This window comes from Trachemys scripta, chromosome 5 (genome assembly GCF_013100865.1).
Source record: "Trachemys scripta elegans isolate TJP31775 chromosome 5, CAS_Tse_1.0, whole genome shotgun sequence".
In the NCBI taxonomy this organism is placed as follows: domain Eukaryota; kingdom Metazoa; phylum Chordata; order Testudines; family Emydidae; genus Trachemys; species Trachemys scripta.
The window spans coordinates 60,072,323-60,088,403 of NC_048302.1; the positions used below are offsets into that span (position 1 = coordinate 60,072,323).

The 16,081-nt window shown below is 38.7% G+C and overlaps 1 protein-coding gene across 1 annotated transcript in view; it reads left to right on the forward strand.

Annotated features, from left to right (window-relative positions):
- GUCY1B1 (guanylate cyclase 1 soluble subunit beta 1) overlaps window positions 1–16,081 on the forward strand; it is a 52,759-nt gene that overhangs the window by 16,271 nt on the left and 20,407 nt on the right. The window contains exons 3-5 of the mRNA XM_034772913.1: window positions 2,785–2,885; window positions 4,338–4,456; window positions 9,802–9,999. Coding sequence (XP_034628804.1) covers window positions 2,785–2,885; window positions 4,338–4,456; window positions 9,802–9,999 — 418 coding nt within the window. The remainder of the gene's footprint in view (window positions 1–2,784; window positions 2,886–4,337; window positions 4,457–9,801; window positions 10,000–16,081) is intronic.

The following is a 16,081-nucleotide window of genomic DNA, read 5'->3' on the forward strand; positions in this document are numbered from 1 at the left end:
CTATCTCTCATGTAAAGAATTAGCATGTTACATAATTTCATTTTTAAGTAGATGAATGCCAATTCGAGGAACTTAGAATCTAAGATACAATCTAACATAATTTTGATTTGATCAGAGGACCATCACTTTATGATGTTTGTTAGAGAGATGCATTATTCTATTGCTGGGAAGGGGATTGGAGGATTTTATACAGTAGATCTATACCATGCTTTATACTTTTTTCACCCATTGGCCAATGGAAACTAAGAGCACGTAAAATAATTGGCTGATAACAGTAAACTTGTCTCGACTTACCTATGGTTCTGCTATCACCCCACTATAACAAAAGCCTTTCATTCTTACTAGGAATACTAGTAATTCATTCTTACTAGTGGCTCCTTTTTGTTTGTAAACTAGAAGGATGATGGCTCCAAACTTGAGAAGATAAATGTCTCTCTCCTTACCTTAATCCATGGGACTCACATGACCTTTGCTGAGTCACTATTAGGATCTACCTCATCATTTTCTTCCTTATGATTTCTTCTAATTCTGTGGTTTTTCCTGAACAATTCTTTCCCTGGATTTTTTTTTTTCATCACTTAAAAAAGTGTAATTCACCAGTTCTCTTCTAAACTTGCCTGCCTCTTTTGTTTTCCTTTGTTTTTCTGAAGTGCTATACTTAGATGTGTATAGACAGAAGAATATTTTTTCTTTTTAATAAAGTATGTGTGACCCTCCACACTGTAAGGTATTATTTTAATGCCTTGAGAGATCACATTAGTTTTCTGAATTGAAATATAATCTAGTGTATAAATTAAAGCACACAAAGACTTATAAATACCCCTTCTTTTATCACCATTCCTACAAGCAACACTGTGTCTCTCTCAATAATCACCACAGGCAAGCCCACACAAGGAGAATTAATCACTGTAAAAATAACTGTATTCAGAAAAGAAGGGGGGAGGGTATATGCAAAACATGAGAAATACCAAACCAAAGCCATCTGATGAAACACACTAGAACTTCAATAGCTGAAAACAGTTTGTGCCCAATTACATGTCCACCTCATAAGAAAGCAGTGCCCAGTAATGATGAGCTAATATGGGGCCAGATTATGTCTAGCCCTTTTCACAGGTGCATAGGGGGGAAAGTGCAAGAAGTCCTTCCCATAGTTTCCACACCCCATGTCAGGGCCAGAGACTGTAATTGTTCCTGCACTTAGGGAGCACAAGGACTGCTCCTTCTTTGTTCCCATGAAGGTGCTTGTTGCCCAAAGGTGGTGGGACTGGGACCATTTCACCCCTCTGCACCAACGTGAGGATAGTGCAACCGTGCATATTGCTCAGGCATACTGGAGAGCTCAGGGAGGGCAGAACACCGAGAAGCATGGGAGTCCGCTATAGCTCTACTGCCCTTAAGACAGGGTTGTGCCTAAAAGGCACAATTGACCCCACAGGAAGAACAACATTGATTGTAGTGAAAAATCCTATTATCTTTCAGCCCAGAGAAAAGAAGCAGTCGGGCTAGACAGCTGGCTGCTTATCAGGCAAGCTGCTGACTCAGTGTTCAAACTGAAAGAAACAATTGATGTTATATTTATGGAAATAAAGTGAGGGTTTGTTGTTCTCTCTCCTACTTTCCTTTTCATTTTATTTTCACCTTTTTTTAACCTGGCAGCAGTATGAAATGTGCATCTGGCATGGGCATCAACAACAGCCCTGCTTGGAAGGTTAGCAGTTGCCTAGGGCCTTTTCTTCACTAGAAAAAAAAAAAAGATGCGTTTTTACCAAGCTTTAGGTGATACACTTGGTAAAACCCCAGTGAGGACAAGGCAGTTTGTAGTTCTCACTCCTGTTAACGGGTTGAAGTAAACCTTAGACCCCCTCCAGTGTTTAGCTTGACCTGCACATGTGAAAAGAATAAACTGCTTTGTCTTCAATGGGATTTTACCATATGTTAGCTAGAGCACACATTTTTTTCTAGTGTGGATACATTGTTAGAGAGGGAGGGGCTTAATGGGGGCTGAGATTTTTGTATAATAACAGGATGTCTTGATTTATTTATTAAGAGTGTGTTGCTGGAGGTTGTGTGTCTTATTTATTGAAGGTTGTTAGGGATATGCAGACATGCTGGGTTTAATTGCTGGTTTGCTTTGTTTGTGTTGCCTATAGTTTTCAGATAAATGTTTTTTTCCCTTATAAATAGCAATAAATAATTACAATAAATGTTACCTAAATTTTTGTGGCATTGTCCTAGGAGCACTCTCAGAATGAAACAGCAGCACAGATTTGTTGTTATTTCTTTATTATTTGTATTGTGTTAGTGCCTAGAAGCCAGTTGTGCTAGGCACTATACAAACTATGAAATAATATGTCTATTAAACAAATCTTCAGAACAAACCTATATCGAAGTATATTCTCTTTATCTTATTTCTTGCAGTTTTCCAGTCTATTGGATATTAAGAATAACCCATTCTAAAATGTTACACTCTGTCTTTATTATCTGAATAACTCCTTCTGTGGGATTGTTTATTGTTAAAGGAGATTTTTTTCTCCCAATGATTTATGGTTTTCAGGATAAGAGTGGGAGTAGAAGTTTTGTACTAAGCCTTAATTACAGTGAAATATGGAACAGATCTCTTCTTAGTGTAATTTAAATGTTGAACATTAACCAACTTCTCAAAGGTGGAGCCAACAAACTTATTTCATTTAAAAGACATATTCCAGATTATAAGTAATTGACTTATATATTCAGTGCATAAGTCTTAATTCTTGATGACAGTATTTTCCTTCTGTTTTCTTTTAGGAAAGAGGCACAATTGGATGAAGAAGGACAGTTTCTAGTCAGAATAATTTATGATGATTCCAAAACATATGATCTGGTTGCAGCAGCAAGCAAAGTCCTTAGTGAGTAATATGGCTATCTTTTAGAAATTATACCTGCTTTTAATGGGTCAGGCCTCCTGTAGTGAGGTCACTATTTTCTCTGTAACTTTAATGCATTAGTTTGCTATTAAATTATATATGTAAGATTAATAAAGACACAAATATGTGCAACAGGGGGATTTATAAATAAATAATGGAGATATCCCATCTCCTAGAGCTGGAAGGGACCTTGAAAGGTCATTGAGTCCAGCCCCTGCCTTCACTAGCAGGACCAAGTACTGATTTTGCCCCAGAGCCCCAAGTGGCCCCCTCAAGGATTGAACTCACAACCCTGGGTTTAGCAGGCCAATGCTCAAACCACTGAGCTATCCCTCCCCACCCCACAGAGGAAGTGAAAGTGTGGTTATGATTAGAAAAAAGACTGGCTCAGAAAACGAGTTATTGCTCTTCATGTTTATTTAAAATCAGTTTCTTCTTTCTATATTTTTAGAATGAATGTAATGCTTATGATATATGTAAGAGTGCTAGCTCATGAAAGTGAAAACCTTTTTTTATGCACAAGACATATATAATATTACATGCAATGGCAGTGCACTACAGTATGCCACCATGTCCCCCCTCCTTCCTTCCCTCCCTTCAATGTACTGTACCTCAACCACCTGATGACCTCTAGATAGTATAGTTCAGTCTCCATGTCCTTTTAATCATTGGCTTCTCTGCTGAAATTACTAACAAGGGTGACCAATATGAAAATGTTTTTGTGAAGGGCACACCTCATTCCACCTAGGTCATCAATCTGGATAGCATTGACTCAGCTACTGCAGCTCTGAGCTGGAATTAGAAAGGTACACCTCTACCCAAATATAACGCGACCCGATATAACACGAATTCGGATATAACGCGGTAAAGCAGTGTTCCGGGGGCGGGGCCGCGCACTCCGGTGGATCAAAGCAAGTTCGATATAACACAGTTTCACCTATAACGTGGTAAGATTTTTTGGCTCCCGAGGACAGCGTTATATTGAGGTAGAGGTGTAGTATTATCCCTATTATCTTATTTGCACTCTATCTCTGCAGTGAGAGTGAATCAGCAACCAGCCACTGAACCCATAAGACCATGGCTTCTGGGGAAGAATGCACTGTTTTTGCATAGATAAATCTGGCTTGCATTGATCTTTGGGGTTCTGTGGGGTTAGAGGTGAAACCACTGCTTATTACTGAGTAGAGGAATAGTTGTTGGGAGGGAGGAAAAGTGGATGGAAAAATTACCTGGATATTTTTTTTTTCTGTGGTGGGGTTGATCTGGTCTACTGCTTTTGGAGCATGTTCTCTGGATTGCAGATAGAAAATACAATATGCAAAATAACTCATTTTACATTATAATTATTGTATCATAAAATGGAGTCTAAAATTACTAGCAAAGTACAAACAAATGCATGCCTTAAATGAATCAAGTTTTCTGTATTTTAAATAGATCTTAATGCTGGGGAAATCCTTCAAATGTTTGGGAAGATGTTTTTTGTATTCTGTCAAGAATCTGGTTATGACACAATCCTACGTGTCTTGGGCTCAAATGTCAGAGAATTTTTGCAGGTAAGAATTTTGTGCCAAGCAACTTAAAGTAGGTAGCACTGGACAGGCAGAATTGGGCCTTGTGGGTAGAGCACTGGCTTGGGAGTTGGGAAGCTTGGGTTTTGTTCGGATCTCTATCACTGGCCTGGTGGGTGACCTTAGTAAATTGCTTCCTTTCTCTTTCCCTGATGTAGAGTTTCATTCCTCAGGACAATTTTGGCAGTACACCCCCTATTGCATATGCCTTTTGATGCAGTCTTTAATTACATGATCACATACAATATTTTGCACAGGACCCCTTGGTTCTTCAATGCACAGAATGGAGATAGCAGGGGGCAGAACTAAGGTTGCAGAGGCAACAATAAATCTGGCATTTCCTAATTTTCAACTGCTTGACTTTGCAACCTAAGTAACAGTCTTTTAACATAGTTTTTCTTTATGCAATATGATACACTGTTCCTTTCCGAATAGATGTGTAATGACATGTTGGACCACATTTGCTTCTGGTGTCAATGGGTGCAGCTTACTAACTGACACTAGCAGAAAATTTGGTCTAGTGACTGATGGGCTCTTTCTCCTCCAGAGGCCCGTCTAACTAAAATATTCGGCTTCTTTGAGAAGTACAAGCTGTTACTTCTGTCTCATAGCTCATCTGCAAGCCAAGAGAGTCAGTCCTTGTCCACGTGTTGAGGAATGGGGTCGAGCAAAGGTGATTTTATACTACTTTTGTGCTGCCCCAATCTCTCAGGACAGTGTGAATTTATGTTGCTGTTTCTGTTGAAAAATGAAAATCCATTTTGCATCATTAGTGTGGAGGAAATCTATTCAGTTCTAGAGGAGCTGATCTAGGTGTGGGATAAAATTGTGATTTTTTTTTTTTTTTTGGTTCCAAGGAAATTGTTCGCATGAAAACAGTTTGGATTTTGAATTTCAAATTCAGAATGTACAGAGCTCTCAGTGAGAAACATATACTCTAATAAGTTTAAAGCACATGGACTGATTCAGACATTGGGAAGATTTTCAAATGCATAAATTATTATTGCAATTAACTTCCAATGTGAGTTGGGCACCTAACTGCCATCTGTGCCTTTGGAAATCTCGTCCATAATAAAGAAATGAAAAGAGTGTAATGCATAGTTTGTTGTTTATTTTTCTTCCTGATTTAAGGGCTCTCTGACTACAGTTATTCAGTTGCTTTTGCATATATCTGGATGCCTTCACTGAGACCTAGATCACACCAAGACCTCCCCAGACCCTGGCATACCAACCATTACTTGCAATACCTCTTTGATCTGACCACTTGGGAGCCTGACTGGATCTCTGTATATTCCCAGCATAGGGCACCACATACAATTAACAACAAGGAGAGATGCTATCAAAACCTCTTTTTCAAACAGTTCATTATTCTAACTTGCAGAACAACCTCCATCAATAATTTTGTACTCTAGTTGAGTACACAAGCTGCACCTTGCACAGGCCTATAGGAATATTCAGCCTTCAGCAGAGCATAATATACTGCCAGTCTGCATTCCCTGGGTGAGCAAGATTTGATAGGGTAGAAACAGACCAAATTAAAATCCATAGCTGACTTGTTCCTTCCTCATCTTGGGAACAGACTAATGGGCAAGCTCTCCTTCCCCTTTCCATTCTTCACCAGATGAGAAAATTGAAGGTAAGATTGTAATGCAGGAAAACCTCAGTAGTCACATTACATTTGTATTCTTGTAACTTTAACATTTGAGACTGCCATTTGTTGGAATTCCAGTTTGAACAGATGACATTGGCCGTTTGCACTTTTGTAAATATAAACAGGAAGAATATAATGAGTATTTGCACTGACAACATTAGGTTGGTTTTTGTAGCTGCAATTATGAAGCTCAGTTCCAGTTATCCATGATTTATTGTTACTGCTCTTAGAAGTCATGCTAGTAGATGATCCTAATTATTATTTGTATAACAAAAGTGCTCATAAACCACAATACAGATGGGGGTCCATTGTGCTGAGCTCTGTAGAAACACATAATAAAAGACAGTCCCAATACTTAGATCTAAATGACATTCTATACTGAGCCCACAATATAACAAGCAATCAAAAGTGTTTGGTTTTTAAACCCTGTGAAAATAATCTTGACTATTATGTTTCCTGTTCCTTGGAATCAGTCTTAAAGGAGATTGTTTATAGGAAAGCCACAGACATATAAAGACATATAAGGAGAGGCACATTTAAAGAAACTACAAAAGGGCAATACTTAGACATAAATTAAAGTATTTTTCCCTCACTGTACAACATGGTCCTGAAAAAATTGCTAGTCATGTTAAATTAAAAGAGAATATGGCACAGAGAGGCAGCATGAAGAGAGATGCAACCTAAGAACTCCCAAATGTGCTTTTATGTCAAAAACTACCTAAAGAAAATCAATCAGACTCATAAGTAGTGGTTAATACCAGATCCTTCAGGGAATTGTTCAGTTGTCTGTTGAATTAATTGTAAAAGCAGTGCAGTACAGTAAATCTATAATTTATTTCTCTTCACTAAAAGAATCCACATACATAATATAGCACATAAATACCTGAGCAGCATTACTGTGAGTTTGAAAGGCAATCACACTCAAATAGTTTCTATTAGTTTCCAATTTGGTTTATGATTATTGGTCCAGATTCTCTCCTGCACTGAGATCCATTTGTCAGAGAAGAAAGGCATCATCAGAGACCTGATTACAGTTCTGTGATTTGAAAGTTGTAGCCCCTCTCCAGGCCTGACATAAATTACAGCAGCCTGGTAGCCAGAAACTGGCCTATTACTGTAAGTGTTTTGGTAGTTCTTAGAAACCCCAGTGGGGATCAAGGCCCCATTGTGCCAAGCACCGTACACACACACACACAAAGATGTCCCATCTCCTATTGAATTTACAATCTTAACATATGCTGAGAGACACTACATCCATACAGCAAACAAGGCTATGGTGTTGGAGGAGAGGATGACAAGATAATAGTGAAATTATTGTTTAGCATAATAAGCAGTAGTCACAGAATACCAACTGCCTAGCCCATAGGAATTGATCTCCATGCAAACAGTATATTGATATGTGCAAGGCTGACCAAATATAACATAACTTTACAAAATATATGTGAAATATTCACAAGAAGAACTGCAAAGATTAAATAAAAATGTAATATTACCTGCTAAAGATCTCTAAGGGACAGATTCTGATGCTCTTACTCATGTTGTGTAAGAGCATCAGGAAAAGGAATTACATTGATTTCAACAGGACTAGTGGCTGAGTGAATTGTGAGTAAGGGTATTGGAATTTGGTGCTAATATTTTATAGAAAAACAGTACTTGGAATACATCTTATGCCCTTTTCCATAATATTGGACTCAAACTCCTTTTGAGACTGTTCAAGTGTGGATGACTCTGTGTATAGGAAGATGACCCTTCTTTTCTGAGTCTCTTCTTAATAGACATCTTCCAAAAGGTCTACATACCCAAGCTGCTCCTGGGGAGCACATACTGGAACAGCAGCTCACCATTCTTTCAGGCAGTCCACAGTGTACTTCCCCTCTGTGCACCTGGCTAGCTCTCTAGCTGTGCTCTCACCCACACTCTTTCAAGCTACTACAGACCTGGTCTCCACCCCCCAAGAGGAATGTTCCTGGTCTCTGCAAAGATCTGCAAGGGGTTGGATCCATGTATCTTCTTCTTCCTTGTATTCCCATTAATGGCTGGACTCTGAGCTCACAGATTTTTGCCTCTTACGTTTTAATTTGATGTAGTGATATATCAATGCAATAAAAATACAAATTTATAACAAACTAAAAAAAGTGAAGGAGGATGTTCCCAGATGCATGCATCCCAAGGAATTCATTTATAAGAGACTCATTTCCTTTGGAGGCCTCCCAAGAAAAGTAGCAGCTGTTCACGCCACCTTCACAACTTTGAAGATCTACAGATGTTAAGAAAAGGGAGATGATCCAACCTGCACATTTAAAACATCTTCATTGTACCTCTCCCTGACCTGGCAAAAATCACAAAACAATCCCCAGTGCTAGAAAGTCTTAAGGGTGGGGGGGGAGGAATGTGGGGTCATGCTAAGGACCCGGTAAGTGAAGAGGGTGCATAATCTTGACAAATGTATTGGTAGATGATTACCTGGGTTGTGACACTATTCAGCCAGTCTGATTGTCCTTTCTATCTAAGCCATTACACCGTGAATAGTAAAATGGAGTCATGATAATGATTCCATAGTTAAGGTTGTAGCTGGCATAATATTCTAAGTCTGATTTTGATTCTACTTTCCCCTCTAACCTCCTTATAAAATCTGCTTTCCAATTTCTCAAGCAGGTTTCCTATCCAGAGAAGAATTTACTTTTGCCAAAGTTTGAGATTAATCAAACGACATGTCTGGGACATATGGAGAGTTTGAAAAAGTGGAGTTGTTTTGCTTTTTTTAAAAGGTCTCACTTTTTAAAAATGCTTTGTTTCAGCTATAACCTGATCTAGAAACTCCATTTTGGATTCATTCACTTGTTCTCAATGAGATCATGTGACTGAGCATGTTTAGGAAATGTGGTAGGTTAATTTTAAAGATGTTAGCTATACAATTGGAAACTTTGAAAAACTCTTGTCAGGTTCTGGCAGAGCTGATAAACGTTTGTTAATACTTGAAATGGCGTTACTAGCTTAATGTTTCATTTAAAACAGTAAGAAAGGTTGTTGTTTTTTCACATGCAAGTGCCTAAAGTTAGACTCCTAAGTTCATATATAAACACCTGGCTTACCAGCTGTAGGATATTTGGTTGCAGCTGCTCTTTAAAAGATAGACTACAAGCAGCAGAGTTCCTGGAGGGAGGGAAGAGATAAAGATGGATAAGTAAGAGAGGGAAAGGGATATCCTAGCCATTCCCATATCCATTTGGAAAACTAACCCTGCTATGAAAATAAAAATGTTTTCATCTATTGTGCAAACATAGTACAGTCCAGGAATTCGCTCTTTCTCTTTGAAACAACTTTTAATGGTGTTATTTTCAGTGCCAGTCATAGGCCAGACTCATTGTCAGGTGTCTGGGCCCCCAGCAGTGGTCCCCCTCTCCACTCCCGGAGTGGCAAGACAGCAGTGCCACGTGCCTGGAAGCCCTGCAATGGGGGTCTGGAACTGGCTGACACAAACCCACAAGTGATTGTGGCAATTGTGGACAGGGTGGGGCCAGACTACCAGGAAATGTACTGAATCAATAATTTATATATACAATATGTAGCTTAGGTCTTTAAAACTGCTACTTAAATTACTTGTATTCTCAAATAGACAATTTGCCACATGCATGAACTCTATTCTGATGTGTTTGTGTGTTTTTAATTATCTCTGTAGAACTTGGACGCTCTGCATGACCATCTTGCTACTATTTATCCGGGTATGCGTGCCCCTTCCTTTAGGTGCACTGATGCAGAAAAAGGGAAAGGACTCATTCTGCATTATTATTCAGAGAGAGAAGGACTCCAGGATATTGTCATTGGAATCATTAAAACAGTAGCTCAACAGATCCATGGTACAGAAATAGACATGAAGGTAATGTTTCCTTGTATGTTCTGACAGAAAGTTGATGTCATTCATAATATTGAAAGAGCTGTATGATATAATGGAAGACAGTATTTTTTTTATACATTCATACTTTCCACAGAGGTTTTGCGTACTGAAAAATCTCTCCATTACCCCACATGTTAACCCAATACCTTCAAGGTCATACAGTGCCCTCACGTGCCTTTGCCCTGGCCACAGAGAAGGAGAATGGCATAGGATCCACTGTACCAACTCACATCTCTCTAGACTGGTAGGATCCTCCAATGGCTATCTCTGACAATTTTAGGGCTATTTTGCACCACCAGAACACCACAAACTGGTCACAGCACAACCCAGGCTCTGGGCCAAGAAATGAAGAAGATTAGCATGTCCAGTTGAAACTGCAGAGATAATTTTGCATTGGTAGAATGTAAATTTTGCATTGGTAGAATGTAAATCCAGCTTGCCATTTGGCCAGGATACTAGAGGAAACACACCTAACCTTTCACAAAGTGCCATGGAATCTTTAATGGCAATAAGTGTTCAAGACCTTTCTCTCTTTCTTTTTTTTAATCTTCCTTATGTGAAAGATTGCAACTATAACAGCAGGCCGCCCTTTATTACCACATTGGAACATTGATTCAGTACTGACTCAGGAGTGCCACCTACTGACTCACGAACACCATTCACGTTTTCCCTGGAAATACGTCATCCTGGTGCTGATCAGCCCAGTGTTAATTTGCATATAGTCTAGATGGCTAATGGCTCAGAACAACATCCAGTAATCCAAAGAAAGAGAAAAGGGGTACAAAGGTTATGTTCCGTATTATTTTTTCCATTTTCATTTATTTTCTTTTTGCCTAGTTCATGTTCTCTGAGCACTTATGCACTTTACCTGAGGCATTTTTATACATGTTCTAAATTATGTCACTTCACCAAATTTGGTGTCATACTCTAAGCAGCCTATGAGAAAGGGGGCAAGTTCTTTTACTTCCTGTCTTTGAATGGACAGGGGTAAAAGTTTCAGAAGTGCCTAAGTGACTTAGGAGCCGGTCTCAATTTTAAAAATGACTTAGACACTTAGATGCCTAAGTCCTATTGACTTTGATGATGAGACTTAGGCCAGGTCTACATGAAAAAGTTAGGTAAACTCAGCCATGTCACTCAGGGATATGGAAAGTCTACACCCCTGAGCGATGTAATTAAACTGACCTACCTCCTGGTGGAAACAGCGGTAGGTCGATGGAAGGATTCTTCCGTTGATCTAGCTGTCATCTCTCAGAGAGGTGGGTTAACTACAGTGACAGGAGAACCCCTCCCATCTCTGTAGTAAGTAAGTAAGTACAGATAAGAAGCCAATGCAAATAATGTGGCACAGGTGTAATGTGTTCACTGCAAGATGCATTGCTAAGCAAATAAGTATTTACATTCTGCCCACACCATGCATATTACAGTAATTCAATCTTGAGGTGACAAATGCATAGTCACTGTATAGTAATCCACATACAAAAGGAAAATTCAGTGTTGTCCAAAATGAGTCACAGACAGCTAACTAAGAAAAACCCCAGTCTTCCTTGTCCTGCTTCTATGAAATGCGGGCGTAGAGTTGAGCTCCATCTGCATACTCATGGCACCAGGGCCTGACCACTAAATGTCTCAATTACACATGGAACAGGAAAGGTGATGGAAGAGAGAGCCCAATGCAACCCTCTGACTTTTCAGAATGAAAGGATTGAAACTACTCCAGTTCACTGGGTTGTCTACAAAACATGGTAGTCAGTGGTATTTAAGGCAACTAATAGATCTAAAACCATCCACATGGGTGTCTGATCATCTTCCATCATCAGAAGATCATGAACCAATGTCTGCAGTCCCAGTAACTGTTACGGTACTGTAGTGCATTTTTCATTACATAACCTTTAGCAACAACAGGAATTTAGGGACAGAGTCTGCAGTTCATTTCACAACCAGATAGTCATAGCAGTGAACTAAGGAGCATTTTCAGAAGTGTCCTTAATAATAAGTACATATACACCTGTTTAAACTGCCACTTTAGAAAGACCTCCATGCAGGAATAATATCCCGCTCCCAAAGCGATGCCCCAAATCCTTCAAACAGCACTAAACAATGCAGCCCATGACTCCTATCATATTCCTTGACTGAGACTACTCCCCAAGGAAGAGCTGCATTGGCCACAATGTTCACAAATCTCTGCAGAATAAGATGGGTCTCTTATGTGATTGGACAGGCAGGGAGGGGAGGTCTTAGATTTTCTTTGCAACCAGAAGGCTTAGAATCTTGAATCTTTTTTTAAATAAATGAAAGCTTAGATTCTCAATCACTATCTGTGGTGAAGGATGGATTCGCCTCAAATTCCAAAGCTGTGGACCCTCAGAAAACACAGAACTCTGGACAAAGTAAACAACCAGACAGAATCTAATCACTTAGTTAAACAAAAACATTTATATTGAAGATCACCTAAAATTTGCTATGGAGCTCATAGAAACTGTTAAGGTGTGTGTGATCTGGATAAGCAATAGCCTTTTGATATAAGCAGAACTCTCTGCATGGAAAATCTCATGGAAAAACAGACTGAATACTATGCATTATCTTTTATTCTTTCAACCAACAGATTTGTTTAAGCATGAATGTAATACTATTGAAATATAAGGCAAACCCTTCATCTGCTGGGCTAAACAGACTTTGGGTTTCAGTCTTGTCCTTGCAAATGAATGGCAAATACCTGAGAACGCCAGAAACACCAAGCCCCTATTGAATTCTTATACAGTCCTTACTCAAGAAAAAATCTAACTGAAGTCTATAGGGAAAAGCCTATACAGCATAAGGGGTGACAGAATGGGAAAATGACAGCAATACCCTCACTGATCCATTGAAAAGAGAACTTATAGTTATCAAGTAAAGCTCAACGGTGAAAATCTGCCCAGTATAAGTGGAAACTTGAATGTGACTTTTCATTTAGCTAAGCAGGGACATATTCTGAAGATACATTTTGTTGCAAAGTTCAGGAGGGAGAACCAGCTAGATATTTTCTTTGAAACCTGACGAGTGATTTGTCTTGATTTTAACTGCAGTTACCATAGTGATTGAGCTCTTATACATATCAGGTTGATGTCACTCACCAATTAAGACCACACAGGGAAACAAGAAGAATTAAACTTGACTCCTGGCTTTGTCACTGCTGATGCTGCTCTTTCATTTACCAAGTTTAGACAGCATCTTCTTTGGAAAGAAGATTTGGCCCAGTTTGTTTTGCCTAAATTTACCTGGGTGAAACTGAATGGAGAATTTACATGAATGTTTAAATACCCAGAAATTTAATTTTAAACAGGCACACATGTAAGAGGTCATGGTACTCGCAGAAAAGGTTAATAGAATTTAACTGGTATGAAATCAATAGGGTTGTATAGAAATTATTATAAATACTTGTACAATTTAACAGAGAATATGATCCCTTCTATGTGTTTTGCATCATCCTATAGAATTCTGTTGTGGTAATATAATATTTCATTAAATTCTTTATCATGGTTTAAAATCAACACAAAGGATATAATTTTCTATTAAATTCTATAGGAGGGTTTCATAATACCTAACCCGGTTATCAGTTTTAACAGGCAGCTGAATAAACTCTCATCTAGAATGTGGTCCAGAGTGCATTGAAATTAGAGGAAAGACTCTTGGTGACTTCAGTGGGCTTTGGCTCAGGCATTTAATTACCTTGTTTATTTCTCACATTTCTTATGTATTCAATGATGGAGTTGTTCCCTCTTTCCATACATGTTTTCTGTATTGGAATTATTAGAAGAGTTGCAGTTGCCTTTCACGGTGCTGCCTGTTAAGTGCTCACATCAAAGCCTGTATTCTGCATTGTGTTTCTGACTGCATCTTTGTGCTGCTGTTGATATATTTGCATTCTGTAAAGGTTAGGAGAGTAGCACAGCACTCACATACAATAGCAGGCTGCCTTTATCAAACTGTGAAAGCTTGCTTTGTCTGTGTAGGGTCACATCTCACCCTGGCTAGATGGTTTGTGATATATGAGATATATAGTAGTTCTGGCACCTCCTTCTATATGATAGGACTTTGGAAATTAGCATTTGCTCTCACCCACACTCTTTAATTCCTATGCTGATGCAGAGACTGGGGTGAATGGTGAAATTGCTTCATTGAGATGTTTAGTGTGAAAAGCTAAAAATAGATTGCCAATTGCTAGTATTTTATGGTTATTTTTTATGTGGAACCCTAACCTTTATTGGTTGATTAGTTTTCTGTGGTTCTCTTGTTATCAGTAAGAAAAGATGAGAACTTGTAAAGAGGTTCAGCGTGACAGCAGAGAACTAGAGAGACTATCAAGTACAGTACTATCAAGACCACAAGTACTCCTGTTTTTTTTTGCGGATACAGACTAACACGGCTGTTACTCTGAAACCTATCAGGTGATATTAATGGAGTTGGAAGATATAATGTTTGACATGGAAATTTCCTTAGAATATGAGATTTTTAAAATAATTTCTAAAACTATTTTTTTTCAAATAGAAAAGCTTTTAATCCAAGCTATACAATTTTTTCCAGTTGTGGTAAATGAGATTTCTTAGAAGTGAGATCCAAACTCTGGTCTTTAATCCCACAATAGTCACTGATGGAAATGATAATCTGGAAGGCCTAGTTTAATAATGGTGATACATCCAGGGATTTTGGAAGAGGTTAATCTGTTAAATTCTAGAGGCCCAGTTGTCCCTATTGACAAAAAACAAAACAAAACATTTTATTGGCGACAGAGAGAGAGATCATCCCTTCCCTTCAGAACCACCAGTATTATCTAACTACAGTATGACTACAGCCTCATTCATTCTCTCAGATATAGGGTAATGGTCTCTTGGAAGATGAAGGGATGGGGGTCACTAAAGCTTTGTATTCACAAGAAGTACAGGTCTAAGCCACAGTGGTGCGTGGACAAACCCATAGATTTTTTTTTTCCTTCGTGTGTCCACAAGTAATTTCCGACCCCACATATATACTCTTGGCTCGCCAACTGCGACTACTCGCTGCAACACCTTCCACTGTGGAGCTGGAGTTCCACTTTGATAATGCACATACAGAACAGCATCAGGCTTTAGGAAACCAAGGAGATAGACAAAGGGAGTTAATAGCATATTTTACTGGACTGCAAAGAGGAAGGATGGGCCTGTGTTTAATGCACAAGACTGGGAGTCCAAAGGACTGTCACACTCGGTCGCTGTGACACTCAGCTTTCCTCTGTGTAAAATGAAGACTGTAATTATATCAGTGCTTTCAAAGATATGTTGGAGCTTAATTATTTGATGTCTGTAAAGCATTTTGAGATCCCGACCTCCCGATGCCATAGAAGCACAAAGTATTGTTATATTGTTTCCCCTCGCAAAAATGGGAACCAAATTTTGGTAACATCCCTCCCTGTGTGCATATTTCTGCTAACACATGAGTTATGACCATTCACAGATGGAAAAAGACCTCTTAATATCCACATATTTTAGTGATGACATTTCTTTGTGCATAATAATTTGTGCCAATATATTTTTTGGAAATGTTTTAGAACAACTCTAGCATATATCTCCCCACCTCTGTGTTTTGATCTTGTCTTTTGTGAGTCTTTTGGTCTGGAATTTAAAAAAAAAGGATATTCAAGACATTCTTGAATCCATGTTTTTGGATGGTTAACTGGATTTTCTGAACACTTGAATAGGAATGCCTTCTCTGCCCTGATTTACACCCCATTGAAATCTATAGGATTCCTCAGGGTATCAGGGCCTGAAACAAAGTTCACTGAAGTCTACGGAAAGTCTCAATGATGTCAATAAACCTTGGATTAGGCCTGAAGTGAGGACAGAATTGAGCCTAATATGTTCCAATATGTTGCTGCTAAACAATACTGCCTAACTAGACTTATTGTGTTCCGCCCATTATATCTGATTAGGTTTGGCAAGAGATAAATTTGTCCACACTTGATAAATGATGATATTTCATTATGCATCAACTTTAATTATACCATGCTATATGGCTTTCCTAGTAAACAAAATTAGCCCTATTAATTTCA